This window comes from Perna viridis, chromosome 11, assembly GCF_037379345.1.
Source record: "Perna viridis isolate PV_CMFRI_1.1 ecotype Kerala chromosome 11, ASM3737934v1, whole genome shotgun sequence".
Lineage (NCBI taxonomy): Eukaryota > Metazoa > Mollusca > Bivalvia > Mytilida > Mytilidae > Perna > Perna viridis.
In genome coordinates this window covers 8,921,798-8,936,993 of record NC_142455.1, presented here as the reverse complement: position 1 = coordinate 8,936,993, position 15,196 = coordinate 8,921,798, and the positions used below count along the sequence as shown (strand labels likewise).

General features: G+C 33.2%; 2 protein-coding genes across 3 annotated transcripts; both read left to right on the top strand.

Moving 5' to 3' along the window:
• The first annotated feature begins 1,923 nt into the window (after positions 1-1,923).
• Positions 1,924-6,730, top strand: LOC148602881 (uncharacterized). Of its 2 annotated transcripts, none has more exons than XM_088552353.1 (3): positions 1,924-2,022; positions 5,973-6,107; positions 6,419-6,730. In XM_088552353.1, exons 1-3 carry the CDS (start codon positions 1,971-1,973, stop codon positions 6,547-6,549), a joined length of 318 nt encoding a protein of 105 aa, XP_088408479.1. In that variant the 5' UTR covers positions 1,924-1,970; the 3' UTR covers positions 6,550-6,730. The 2 variants fall into 2 exon arrangements, with proteins under 2 accessions (XP_088408479.1, XP_088408480.1); XM_088552354.1 differs by lacking the exon at positions 1,924-2,022 and adding an exon at positions 5,272-5,425.
• Positions 6,731-10,354: 3,624 nt separating this feature from the next.
• LOC148602880 (protein fem-1 homolog B-like) lies at positions 10,355-14,828 on the top strand. The gene has a single exon (XM_088551729.1). It carries the CDS (start codon positions 10,385-10,387, stop codon positions 12,287-12,289), a length of 1,905 nt encoding a protein of 634 aa, XP_088407855.1. The 5' UTR covers positions 10,355-10,384; the 3' UTR covers positions 12,290-14,828.
• The last annotated feature ends 368 nt before the right edge of the window (positions 14,829-15,196 follow it).

The following is a 15,196-nucleotide window of genomic DNA, read 5'->3' as shown; positions in this document are numbered from 1 at the left end:
ACACAGTGACTGCAAAATCAGAAATTGAACTACATGTATCCCTGACACTTTAGGGAAATATATGTGTAACCAATACCCCGCTACAAGGGTTTCCGATACATGGTAAGTTCTTTAAGTTAACCCGTTTATATTTAGGAGAGAGAACATTGCGAGAGGGGACAGAAATATTTCGAGTACCTTATAATTACAAGTATTTACCAAATGTTAATGATATATATTACACAACATTCAAGGTGTTTTTGAAATATTTTGGTCCCGCAAGTAGAATCCCTGTTTCTGTAAGAGACACTGATTAATAGTTTTGAAGACGATAAACAATCATTTTTTCTACTTTGATATTAACATCAACAAGAGTGCGAGAAAGAAATCGGAGATAGTAAGTATTTTTCTCACCAGGCGGTGTACCAGAATTATTTTCTCATGTCGCCTTAGGTTTCTTTGTATTCCAACTTTTGCGATGTTTGATTCTTTTCTTTACATTGAAAGAAGAAAAAAACATTTGCGATTGTCAAGCCCATTCTAACGCCTTAGGTAACGTTTTTGTTTATTTGTACTTACATCAGATTTTGTCATCTGTGAGACAAATAGAGAAATTTAGCAAGGCTAAAAATAGAAATTTCATGCAAACAAACTGTGAGACATGTAGGATATAATGAACCTCTGTAAAAACTTTTAATTTCCATACTCACAGCTAATAAAGATGATCTCATGTTTTACCAGAATACAACAACATAAAGACCTCTTATTTTTCAAACCTTCATACATCTGTTACGTACATTTAATTAAAATCCCCTGAAAAGACTGTACCCCTAGATACAGATACGTAGTACCTGGTAGAAATTCCTTCTACTTTGTAAAAAGACGATTAAGAATATTCCCGACATTGGATTTGCATATGCATTTTTCTGACCAAGTCACAAAAACATTTGTTTCGCAACCCTACTCCATCGGATCATATTTGATACATCGTGTACTATATTATTTACCTAGATTTCTCATACACGGAGGAATGGCCCGGCCAGCGCAAGCTATATTTTTGTAAAGCCTTGCTTGCCAAGTGATCTAAGGCGCTTGACAGAGTACAGGCTATGCTGCCATGGATGTCACAGTAGCACCCGTGGAGGAAAAGGCCACACATGTGCTTACATGTACAGTCCTTCCTTATCTTCCGTTTATCAAATATTATCCTTCGGAGGAGTGAATCGGATAGAGACGTCACATTATGAGACGTTCGTTTTATATTTATTGGTTGTGACTGTTGTTAATTTGATCTTTTATCCTATATAAGGACACCTTAATTGGTTGTGCATTAAGTTTCCAACCTAAATTTATGGTACGAGGAGGAATGGTCCAGCCAGAAAAAATTTTATAGTAAATATTTCACCCGGCCGAGGGGTCTTGGGCTGGACTAAGTGCAGGCTGTTTTGTCAAAGATATCACAATGGGACGAGTTTGAGACCCCTGGGGGAACGGCATCGTTGAGACTTTTTCAGACCCAAATATGTTGTCTTTCATGTTTCAAATTTGAAGTTCGATGGATCTGTGTAGCGAATAGTGTCGTCAGATTATGAGACGTAAGTATTTATTTGATGTGACATGTATCCTTGATTCTCTATGCTACATAACAACATTCATATCAGCTGTCTGATGTACAACCATACATCGTGTTCAAGCTATGGACTTGATGCGCCCAAATATCTTTTTTTCTAAAATGACGGGAATCTCAGCGTAAATTAAAGTTACATGCCTTATTTCTAACTCTAAGCATGTGTAAGAATAAAACCTCATTAATGCATACCTGTTTATTGTTTACCTATGTTATGTATTCATAATATAAATCAAATACAAAAAATGGACATTTCAGACTAATTAATGCATCAGCATTCAGATATATATATTCTGCACCTGTTAAAATATATAGATATATATACATATATATTTTAACAGGTACAGAATTGCGGTTGGAGAAAATGATGTCTAGAATACTATACTTCTTATTGTTTCTTTGTTTTGTTCAGCTCGGTAAGTCAATTCTAAATAAATAAACAAATATAAAAAATCAGAATTATACTATTCTACTTTCATATTATTATACTGCACTTTATTATCTTCGATTTTTCCCAATCGTCTGCGAATTGTTTTCTTTCATTTGTACGATCGATCAAAACTGAAACAACTTCATTTTCCACATAGACGATTCAGAGGAACAAGAAAACCTCATTCTCTGTCATAAACCCTTTAAAATGTTGGCACGTAAAGAGATATTGAATGTCTTTCCAAACTAGTATTTCTTAATCCCCCCTCGACATAATATTAAATATGAATTATAGATGTTTTATATGGTCAAATAAAATGAAATTTACTCAAAAATGGATATCACAGTAAATGTCTCATATTTCATGAGAAACTTTTTTTAACGATGTTGGTAAATAGGTAGTTTTTTCATAAACTTTGCTTAAATATATTGTATATTCATTCATTTGAGCTAATCTAACATACATCCTTTCTCTACAGCTTTATAAGCAAGTAGACATTGTGTAATAAAACAACATTACCTACATAAAATGACTTTTACAAGAATTTTCTATTTCTTCTTTAATTTTACTGATGTAAATAGAAAACTACTCACTTGGAGATTGATATTGTATTTCAAACTCGAAGTACTTTTTTAATGTCTAGGCACAATCAGATGTAGGAAGTAAAAAATGGGTTTTGTTCTGATGCTTGTCCTCCGCAGTTTAAAGTAGACAGGGGCCTTTGTCGATGCAGAAGTGGACGCAGCGTCTGCTGTTACAAAGACCTGTAGTGAAATGTGTTCATCAAGAATTTAATTATCGATTGTAATACCGAATGGTTCCCAAGATCATTTTGACATTCAAAAATGCTTAGTTTAAATGTTTTGTCAGACTGGTTTAAGTAAACGAACAAATTTTTACAATATAACAATAACATCAATGTAATGAATTCATTTGAAAATTCCAAGACGGATAATGAGTCATGGCCATTGCCACTATATATCACCTAAGATGCACGATGTCGTCTTCCTTTCATACAAAATCCTCTTGGAATCACATTCAAACTAAAGTCTTTCATAGCTATATCACTCTACTATACTCCCTTTACAAAATAATCTTGACACTCCTGTTTCTGAACCTTCCTCATCATTATACAAACTTGCGGCCATCAATTGAAATATTGGTTTTCACAGCTAGACTTTTTAAACCAAATCGTGTAAAAAGTCAGGATGAAGAAAAAAGATTTTCTTCCACTACCGTTTGTCAACAAAGGTGTAGTTGCAGTTTATTTTGGCTAACATCCTTCTCCACAAAAACGTCACGAACAAAATTCCACGGTATTTCAAAGACAAATAAATACCGATTACATTTTTCTATACTTTACCTATTGCATCCAAAATTTTCAATTATAATAGGTTATTGCAAGGTCCTTTTAAAGGCCCCAACACTAAATGGTGTTGTTTTCTTACAAGGCGGGTTCGCATTTTATTACGTGCGTAAATATTCTTTCTGCAAGAGCCGGGATTGAGATCAATTTCGACTTTGCACAGATGTAACTGTATTTGTGTAAGTTTTTTGTAATTGATTACCAATTTAGTAAAACGAATACAAGAAAAATAGTTCTTTTCGTCTCCATTCAAACCAAAAGAGCTGTTGTGCAGCAAATTTAACTGAGTCCAATTTCTCGCCAAAAAAAAAAACAGTTGTCCCAGCCGTTAATGAAGTGTCTCCAAGGACCAAAATCGTTGTACCTCCATGCCAAACAACTAAACTCATCTAAACATCATCGGTATATTATAAATATTAACTATAAAAATAACCAATATGATAGTACCAGGATTTGCAGACATTAGATTTTCGTGTTCCAAGCCAGTACATAAGTATTTAAAATGGTTAAAACATTACGATGGTAAGTGTAAAGCTCATTTGCATACTCTTTAAAAATATTTGACTTTTTAAAGGAAGTATGAAAAACAGGAGGAGAACATGTTGTTACTTTTTAAAGACGTGCCTATATTACTAGAATGTTGGCCACTAAATCTTTTTTTTATAAAACTGATATCAACCGTTTCAAAAGATTCGGTTGCGATGAAAAACAAGTCACAAAAATACAAAAAATGATAACAAAATTACCTCTTATAAAGCAGTACTAAGAACCGCAAAAAGATAGCTGTAGGAACAATCAGTGTTTTGAAATGATTGATCTTCGAAAAATCTTAATATTATTTGAAGTTCAGCTCGACCATTGTGAGACAATACTGAAATAGAATGACCACATACAACTTGAAGAAAGACAATATCAATAGGATATTGTAAAGAAAACGATGGAGGAATATTAGCTTGTATCAGTACAACCGAAAATTAGGTATACAAGATTATTATGCTCCTAGGCATTCTTTAAAGATTTATGAACAAGAAGATTAAAGGCAAGTTAACAGACAATGCGGTGATTATCGCTTCACGTCTTCTGTAACATCTTCATGCGATTGTTTCGGATAATATTGTTTGATAGAACTTTTCAATGACATTTAGTATTAGTTGATGGTCCTGCAGTTTTTTTGCAGTTTTTGATAAATTCTGATTATGAAAATCGTCACAAGTCATCAAATGAAGCCCAGAAGTATTGTGATAGTACTAAACAAAAAACACCAAATAAGGCATTTTAAACTAAAGCATACTTTAGAGGATTTGACATTGAAAAATATGTCAATTAAGCAATTTTTCGGTGGTGTAAGAGTACATATTTTTCATTTCACTCCAAAACCCTAAGTGCTAGTGCAATAAGCCTGTTTAATTGTTATTGTTTAATGTGTATATGAATTAACTAATTATTAATCTCTAAATGTAGGCTGTATATATGTTTGTTCCTGTTGTTTACTTCCTGTGCGCCTGCGGTCATTAAATAAAGTGTTCTAATGGAATTTATAACGATCATGCCACCCTAGAGATGACGGTGATTACAATAAGGGGAAATACATGATAATCATGAGACAATAGTGAACCAGATACTAAACCACTTCTTTTAAAGTTTCATATATTGAGATATAACTATCACATGAAATTGGGGAATTTTACAAGATATAGACGTTCCATTAAAGAGAACACGTGGCCGAATTTATTTTTTAATGACGGAAGTTTTAAATTCAATTTCAAATTGCACGTCATATTTCTAATTCTAAGCATGCATAAGAATAAATTAATCTTTTTTAGATGCCTTTTACTGCATACCTGTTTACTGTTTAACGAAATTCTGTTTTCATTAAACGAATTAGAAACAAAGTACTTTTTGCAGATTCATTAATGTATTAGTGTTCAGGTACATATACCATTGGCATTAAAAAGATTACAGCTTGAAATAATAATGTCTAAAATTTGATACTTAATGGTTTGTCTTTGTTTTATTCAGTCCGGTAAGTTTATTCAATATTAGTATGCACAATGAAATGATTTTTTTTAAAAATTAAACTATATACTTCTTTATATACTGTATTCTATGAAAATTATATTCCCCAATGTATGGTGTGAGATTTTTGTTCTTTGTACGATCTTATCGGAATGGAAACGCCTGCAAATCAATTACATCTCTTCAACACGTACACAGGCGATCCAAATGGAACAAGTTCACGATTGATCGTGATGAACACTATAATCTCATATGCACGTAAAGAGAAATCAAATATCTTTCCAAATTACTGCCTCTAAATTCCTCATAATATGATATTTTATATGAATGAGTCTTTTGTTAAATTTATACTTCCATACGTTCATCTTTTATCAGAGAAAATTTCATTTATTTTCGTACACATTTATGTAAGATTAAAGCATAAAACCGCATGGAACTATTGGTGAAAACTGTGGTTGTACATATCAGTAACCGATGTCTGACTTTCTCTTTTAGTAATTCTTGTTTTTGAACATGTGGTACAAAAAAACCATTTTATTATTTTTTATATAAAGGAGATGCAGGTTATAAGTCATGTGCAGCTATAAATGGTGAATGTAGCACCAGGGACATCAGAAGCGTTCCTAAAGGAACTATTGTCGAATTGTGGCATTCTGACTGTTTTCTTCCACGGAAATGTTTCGTAGACTGTAAGTGTTACCGTCGTAAACTGCTGTTCAAATAAATGTTTTTTATAAAATAAAATAAATGAAATTTACCTAAGATATCGTATTTCATGAGAAACTCTTTGTACGATTTTCGTCTCTTAAAGAAACACTTTGAAGTGCATTGTATTATTTCACGACATTACCTACAATAGACTTTGGTATGAGATGGTAAATATTTTTACAAAAATGGCATAAACTTTTTTTTTGGGGGGGTGGGGAGGATGTCTTAAATAGCTGGTATATTTCTACAAAGATTAGAAAACTTGGTTTGTAAACATTTTTTTTTTGTCTAGGCACAATTAGATGCAAGAAGTACCGGAACGGGTTTTGTTCTGATGTTTGTCCTCCGCAGTTTAAAGCAGACAGTGATCTATGTCGTTGTGGAAGTGAACGCAGTGTCTGCTGCTACAAAGACCCATTATAGACTATATAGATCACAAATTAACTTACCGATTTAAATACCGATTAATTACAATGATCAAATTTGCAATCAATAGTCTTTTATCCAAAGAATACTGTTAGTTAATCTTAAAGTACAGAAATTAATTTTAATGAGATGATTTTTATTATTCATACGAAATTAAAAAAAATAACAATTTTAAAAATTTGTTTAAAATTTTGTTGCACAACATTTATATTTTGGAGAAATGATTGTGGTCGAGCAAGTAGCACCAATGTCTCTTTTCGAGATGCAAAGCAATGGATTTCGATACTATAAATAAGAAATTCTATTCTGATGAGATATTAAGAATTTAACATTGATCTAAAATGCCAGAAAGGCAGAAAATGGTTTTCATACAAGACGGAGTCACAGGATGTTTTTCTCATTTTTTGTGGTGTTTGATTATATGCCTCACACTAAAAATTTAATTTATGATTGGTTAGCCCGTTTTAAAAGCTTCATTTAACATTTTTTTTAATTACAAAAGGCTTTATTGGTTCGACACGTGTTGTATATAAATAATCTGTGGGTTAGATAAAGTTGCTTAAGTATAGAATTTTGCAAACAAAATGATAAATCGTAACGATCCACGAGTTCATAATGATGACAATAAAACTTCTGTAGTGATGACTATTAAATTGTAGAAACATAACCCTGTTCCAGAAGTGTAGCATAAAATACTAGTTTTGATTACGCAGAAGCTGAAATAAAATTGCCACAAATGAAAGGAAAGTTGACAAAAATAGGTCAGTGTGTAGCAGAACGCAATGTTGGAAATTGGAGGGCCGAGCGTTTGTTGAAAAACACGTCAACCGCACTAGCTGGACGAATATGTTGTCGATCATTCATGTAAAATTCCAGCATTCTCAATCTTTCATACAAAAAAAACGGAGCGTCTCTTCCAAAAACTGCATATTAATATTACCGTAACCGAGGGAACCAAGAATTGGAGTGAAATTCAAAAGAATATAATTCAAATATAAAGACAAGACAGGGAAAACAGACACAAATTACACGTACAAAGAAAAAACACAATGAGCAACCCGGACTTCACTAATAACTGGGAGCATGAAATAGATGAACCGGTAGGGTAAGCGTCCTCTGCTTTTCTAGAAACACCAGCCGAGTCGCTCATAAAATGGTACATCTGGGGTTGACAAAAGAGGAAACGACTATATGATACCTTGAACAAACCGGTTGTCATGGTGCAGATGGATACACCATAACGATCCACGGGTTCATGATGACGACATAAAACTTCTGTAGTGATGACTTCAATCTTGAAGCAATATAAACCTTTTCCAGAAAGCTAGTAAGAAGTTTAGCACGGTACAGAAAGTCCGCGTAGTTACGGCAAGTTCTGGCACAACGTACGAGTTGTGAAATGAAAACTCCACATGCAGGTGCTGAAGGCATGTTGCCAAGTTGACAATACGGAATGAAAAGCCAACGCTTTTGTCGTATAGTTTGGTCATGGGTTCTCCTTTCCCATTGATCTCTACACAAACATACACGCAAATGTCTTAAAACTTTATAATTTACAATTAGGTACTTGATATTGTTTTTCCGTTTTATGGTATTCCTCATCAATGGGTAACTCCGGATTTTATAAATTTTCCAAAATGTCTTTTATCTAGAATTTCTACGTGAATTAACATATTTCAAAGCCAAAATAATAGACAAAATTAGCCCTATTATCACCAGTTACCAATCAAATCACCTTCCACAACGGATACTGAATACTTTGGAAAGTCTTATAACCCATATGAGTAAGAAGAACGAAAATAATGTAAAAAAAAAAAACCATAATAAGTGAAAATCATGTTTTGTGTCCATCTAATGTAACTACAAAAAATATATTTTTTTTTATAAATGATCATGAAGCATCTCAAAATTAACCAATTCCTTCTTAAGTAGTATAGCAGAATCAATTGTGTTTCTCTGGGCATCATTTCAGTGAAAATTAAAATGTCAAGATATTCATTAAATTGTATTTAACTATAATACAATGGAAGCATATAGACCTATTCTGGTCACTGAACTTAAAATGAAAGGAAAAAATGTTGCATTTAAAATACATGTAGGATTTATTTTAGCAACCTCCGAAACAGAGGTCCTTGTATCTCCTACGAAGGAGCTACCAACCTCTGTTTCGGATATTGTTATTTTAGTTGTTAGTAATTGTTAATCTGTTTTAAATATGTTCAGCATGTTCAGTTTCAACTGCATATGATTATAGATGAGAGAAATGGGTCTTAAGAAATTACTGTGTATTTAAGTTGATTTTTACGAATAAGAATCAACTGAAATGCCCCAAAATTCAAATGAAGTATTTAGGTGAAGAATTCCACTTGTCTCGTATTTGTCTGCACTCATGATCGGTAACAGATTTTTTTTCATTCTCAATACATCAGGTACCCCTGTTTATTTGAAGAAAAGGAAAGGCATTTATGATCAATATATTTTAAACTACTTTGTCTTCAGAAACAGAAGTGATCGGGATAAAAAAAAAATAAATAAAAAGTCAAATATGAAAATATCCATTCTTCTCTCTTAACCATCAGGCTTCCGAATTAGGTGTGCATTATAAAAATCATGCTCTGGTTCCTAATCGGATATCCAATTTTGTTTATATACTTCCCTGTGTTAGTACCAGTTGGTTACAGGAAAAGAAAATAGTTTTAACCCGTATCCATAAACGCACTCTAACAAAACATACCATTCATTACAATAATCACGCACTGGTTCGGTACGAATTTTGACGTGTACCTTCGGTATACTCCCACCCCATAATATCAAATGGTTTCTCCCTAATTAATGAAAAAAAAATAGCATTCATTTAATTCGATTTACAATTAAGTCATTTAATTCGATTTACAATAACGTCTTAGTGTCTCAAAATCCTCATGGTGAACCTGAAATTTGCGCTCATGTATTATGAACAAAGCATTGTTTGGTACTTAAATAAAAGTTTAAACATATAAATCGCCCATCGAAAATGTTTAAGGCATTGACCTCACATTCTCTGGAGCATCCGTGACATTTTATATATTTTATGTGAGATCCAGTGGCGGATCTAGGGGAGGTGCCATCCCCACCTTAGAAAATTGCAATTTTTAAAAAATTATTGAAAAAGGTGTTCAAGACATCCTCAGAATGCAGGATTTGAGGTTTAATATTTCAAAATTTTCTTGGAGGCATGCCCCAAACCCCCTAGCATATTAGATAACTTCGTGACCCTCACCTGTACATGTGATCTTGTCAATAATTCTTTTGCCCCCTTCCACCCACCCTATCTAAAACTCTAGATCCGCCACTGCGATCGACCGAGTATTTTTTATACTGAGGGAGCCCAGGATTTTTTTTAAATACAGTTATTCCAAATTTATACAGCCCAGCCATGGACAAGCAAATATTATGATTCAATATCGCCTCACCCTCCATTAGTTCACAAGGTTGATTTTTAAATAAATATTTTGACAACGGCTGTTGCTTAAAAATATATTATTTTCCCGTTTTAAAACGCGAAAAAAAAAATCAAAATTGATATACCTCCTCCCCCACCTCGAGAAGAAATTGTTCTAAAGATGTGGCTTATTTATTGATACGAATGGCTATCTTTGTCTGCCCAAGGATTTTTATAGTACTTTGATCATGACTATATATAACTACTTGGTTCTTATTCTATATTGAAATTTTAACGTGATTAATTTTCTGGGCCGAAGAGAAAGGAGGCGAAGCGAACATAATATTGAAAAAGAATAAATTGTCGTTGCAATCCCCTCTCTCGAACATTCTCAGAAATCGAAATGTCAAAATGTCCAACATTTGTAAGAATGATATTTTTAATAAACTGAAGAAGAAAGTCCACGCGTGTGCTAGAGATGGAATGGCAATCAGTTTATTTGCGATGTTATGGAATTCTGACAAAGCGGTAATTCAGGAAGTTTTGAACCACAGAACGAAAGAAAATGATCAAGAAACAACCCCATTGATAATAGCTGCTAGGAATGGTTCAGAAAAGGTCGTGTCGATTCTTCTCACTAATTTTATCATTGACATTGAACAAACAGGAACTGTTAAGTTTGATGGGTATACCATTGAGGAGGCCACTGCACTATGGTGTGCTGCAGGCGCTGGTCACTTTGGTATTGTTCGATTGCTTATAAACCAAGGTGCTGATGTGAATCACCCAACAAAAACTAATTCTACTGCTTTGAGAGCAGCTTGTTTTGATGGGAGATTAGACATTGTTCGATACTTAGTAGAACATAAAGCTGATTTTAGAATTCCAAACATTTATCGTAACACATGTGTTATGATAGCAGCATATCGTGGACATTGTGAAGTTGTAAGGTATCTTTTAGAAAACGGTGCAGATCCCAATGCCATAGCACATTGTGGTGCCACAGCATTACATTTTGCTGCTGAATGTGGACATATAGACATTGTTCAAGTATTAATGAAACACGGTGCTGAGCAGATAAGAAATGATCACCATATGACTCCACTTCTATCAGCCGCAGAAGCTGGGAAATCAGATATAGTGGATGCCTTGGTGTCAGTTACAAACTGTACTAAAGAAAATAAGATTGATGCCTTAGAACTTCTTGGGGCGTATTATGCTAATAATAAATCTGACTATGACATTGATAAATCATTGCAATATTTTGAAGAAGCTTTGCATGTGCGATATTGTGATCCAAATAACATTGTTCAGAAGAAAGCATACAAGCCAGTCCCAGCTTATGATAATTTTGTTGAATGTGAGACCATAGATGATTTACATAGACTTAAAGGACGTCCTGATGCAGTTCATATGTTATCTTTGACAATCAGAGAGAGAATATTGGGGCCAGACAATCCCGAAGTAGCCAATACTCTAATCTACCGTGGTGCTGTGTACGCTGACAACACCCGCTTTCAACGTTGTATTGATTTATGGCTACATGCTCTAAAGCTACGACAAAGAAATGATAGTTCAGTAGCTAAAGATTTGTTAAGATTTGCTCAGGTTTTTTCCCAAATGATTCACATAGGAGAGCAAATAAATTTAAAAATTGTAGTTGAAGTCTTTAAGAGGGCCGTATCAGAGCTTGTTTGTGATAAAGATAGACTAAAATCTGAGGATAACTATACTACATCCATAGAATGTTACCAAACCAACATTCACACTTGTTTATACCTCCTAGTCATTGCTCAAAAGTGCAACACAAGTGATAGTGAAATGGAGAAGTTAAAGAGTGCTGTGTATAGATTTGTTAAACTTAATCCAAGATTAGAGAATGACTATACACCCCTTCACATGGCTGTTGATTTTTCAACTTTAGTAGATGATTTTTATGTAGACAATATAGTGACATTTCCCAATGCACCGTTAGCTGAGTTACTGATTGAATGTGGTGCATGCCCAAATGTTGTAGACTCTCAGAAAAATACACCACTCCATACCATAGTAAGACATGATAGTGCTATTGTAGAAGTTATAACTGTACGACAAATAGTAACTTATTTAATTAAAAATGGAGCCCACACTGATATGTGTAATGTAGAAAGAAAAATTCCATCTGAATGCTCACTTTCCGAAGAAATTAGTTCTTTAATCTTAAACTTAAGTCAGTTATCTCTAAAATGTTTTGCTGCTAGATGTATACAGAAAAACCAGATTCCATTCAAAGAAATTGTTCCCAACTTTTTAGATGATTTCATTCTAATGCACTGATTTAAGTGTCATTCTGTGTCATGCATGTATGATTATTAGCCCAGAAAAAAAAATACCTGTATTTTTGCTAACATGCTCTGAAGATCTAGGGTTAGTAGGTACATGTAGGCACAGTTCAGTACTTTTTCAAAAGTTTTTGACTAGTTTGCTTTTGAGGCACGTTTAGACTTTGAAAGTGCCTGTCAAAAAATGGTTAAAAACATTTAGGTGGGCTTAAAAAGAAGGATTGGTAGGGTTAGATTGAACACGGGTAATTTTTTAGGCCTTACATGTACAGTACAGCTCGCAGCATAGTCTGATAAATACAGGTATTGGAGGTACATTTTATATGCCAGGTATTTATCAGACTATGCTGCGAGCTATACTGTACAGTACATCATATGCATTTTGTACATGATCATGTAGGCCAATAACTAGTCAGATTAGTTATTGAGTTGTTGCAATGTCATAATTTAGTTTAAAAAGTAAACATGGTATGTAAACAGAGAGTTTTTTTTTCACATTTTAAAATTGTTAATTGTTATTGCATGCATCATATTTCCAGGCACAGCATTGATTTGTTTTTAATATTAGGCTAAATTAAATAAAATACACTGAATAAGAAATACTCTACCTTTTTTATTAAACATAGGAAAACATTTAATAGACACATGTACACTACCGTCAACCAAAATTTTAAGTAGCACTCCAGCTAAGGATCATGCAAAATGTGATTCATGGGTAAAAAGCCTACATATTTTTATTTTTGATATTTTGTTTGAAATGTCATAGTAAACAGAAATTAACATGTGGTTTATCATATCACCCATGCTCTTAGGAGATAAAAATTGTATAGAATGCACTGTAGATTTCAAAATTAAGGGAGATAACTCTGTAAATGACACTCATATACAATAGAATCTACTGGATTTTCAATGTTGATTATCTCCTAAGAGCTGGCAGATTTGAATGAATAATTACATATTTCGTAGTACAGACCCATGAAACAACTTAATTACAAAAATAAAATTATGCAGCCTTTTTTAGGGGTATCACATTTTTTTCAGATTTTGCATGATTCTTACAAAGACAGCTACTTAATTTCTCCACTCTTCACAGTGGAGTCACTCATTCTCCAGACCACTGTGACTCCATTGCAACTCTACCAAAGTCAAAACTTGGATAAAATTCCTCCCTTTCTATATTTTTCAATATTTATTTCTGTCCATTACTTAAATGTTGTTATACTGCTAGGACAATTAAGATACCTTGGTATAATGACAGGATTAGTAAACTACAGACCATTTTGTAAATGATGTCTCCATTGAGGAGAGTGGAGAAATTAAAATTTGTGTTGACAGTAGTGTATGTTCAGAATTTGTCTGATTTGATTCTAAAATTATAGTTGAACTGATGGAATTTTTTACCATTTAATTATCTGATTTGTCATACATAATCATTTGTACATGTCATACATCAGTGTTCTAGGATTTTTCAGAAATTGAGGTTTCCTTGGGGGAAAATCCAAATAAAATCAACTTTCCCACAGTCAATGACTGCTTTCCTAACAAAACAAATCATTACAGCACATGAAGTTTTCAACTTGCCACGGGAAAGTGAAACTAAGTACCTAACTTTCCCTGACCCAAATTTCACTTGCCCCGGGTGACGGGAAATAGGAATCTTAGATGTACATGTACTGTACACGTACACAATATTTGTATTTGAAGCTTCTTTCTATGCACCTTAAATTTTGAAGGAGTTAGTGGGTTTTTTTTTTTATTATTTTACTGATACATGAATCTGACTATGAATGTAAATTGTATGTGTACAAAATGTACATTTATATAGCAATCCCTGTTGGACTGAACTTACAAATGTACACATGTGAATGTATAGCGGGTACATGTTATTTTCATGGGGTGCTAATTTTTGCATATTTTAGCAGTCTGTCTAAAAGGACCAAAATAAATTCTGTGAAATAAAAATGTATTACATGTAACTCTGGCCTTAACTACTTTGTGCACTACTAAGCATCCCCTCAAATAAGAAATACCTAAACTTATTGTGTACAATGTACCTTATTGCCTTAAAATCACATTTTACACCCATCAAAATTTCCTGCTACATGTATACAGTATTTTCCAAGTGATATACATTGTACTTTCATTATAAACTAAATTTAACACTTTGTGGTATCAAAATTACCAGTAGAGGTTTATAAATGTTTATGATGTTGCTAGGGTACTGTCTGTAGATTCAAAATTGTTTTCTACCTTTCTTGTACTGGCTTGAAACACAAAATTTGATGTTTTTTTTTTTTTTTAAGTTGGCTCAAAATGGTGAAATGCTTGTAATGACCTTCATGAAACTGAGATTTTATTTGCTGCATGCACGGTATACATCTATTTTTATCTTCATGTTACCTTCTTTCATTGATGTGTGTAACTATTTTTGTGTGTAATTGTTAAACATGAACATGAATCATGTTAATTGTTCCCTTGCTTTTTACCATTGTTGATTTTGATTAGAAAAAAAATAATAAAACTGTATTGGTGCATATTTCTTCAATGAAATTTAAAGATATATTACTGTCTGTACACATATGTACATGTACTTCAATGTACCAGAATGGTGTTTAATGGTTGTCAATTCAAGAATTTAAAGTACAAGCACATGTAAAATACAATTGTACACACGTGTACCTGTGGCCCATCCAGGTATGTGTTTTTCTTCATTTGTTCTTCCTAGCTTCCATACTTAGCTTTTAATTTTTCTCAATGGATTTTAATGAAACTTGCATTGACCTTGCACACTGGCAAAACCTTGAGTGAAAAGAAAAGTACATACAGTTATTCTTTTAGAGCAGGTCAGAGGTCAAAGTCATCACTGCCATTAAAGGCCAGTCATTTTAAATTATACAATATA

What these genes read in the sequence shown, in the direction of transcription:
- LOC148602881 (XM_088552353.1), top strand. Translation starts at nt 1,971, where the DNA reads ATGATGTCTAGAATACTATACTTCTTATTGTTTCTTTGTTTTGTTCAG. An exon ending in TCTTTGTTTTGTTCAGCTCG is followed by an intron (nt 2,023 to 5,972) that starts GTAAGTCAATTC and finishes TTTTATATAAAG; the next exon opens with GAGATGCAGGTTATAAGTCA. An exon ending in ACGGAAATGTTTCGTAGACT is followed by an intron (nt 6,108 to 6,418) that starts GTAAGTGTTACC and finishes TTTTTTGTCTAG; the next exon opens with GCACAATTAGATGCAAGAAG.
- LOC148602880 (XM_088551729.1), top strand. Translation starts at nt 10,385, where the DNA reads ATGTCCAACATTTGTAAGAATGATATTTTTAATAAACTGAAGAAGAAA.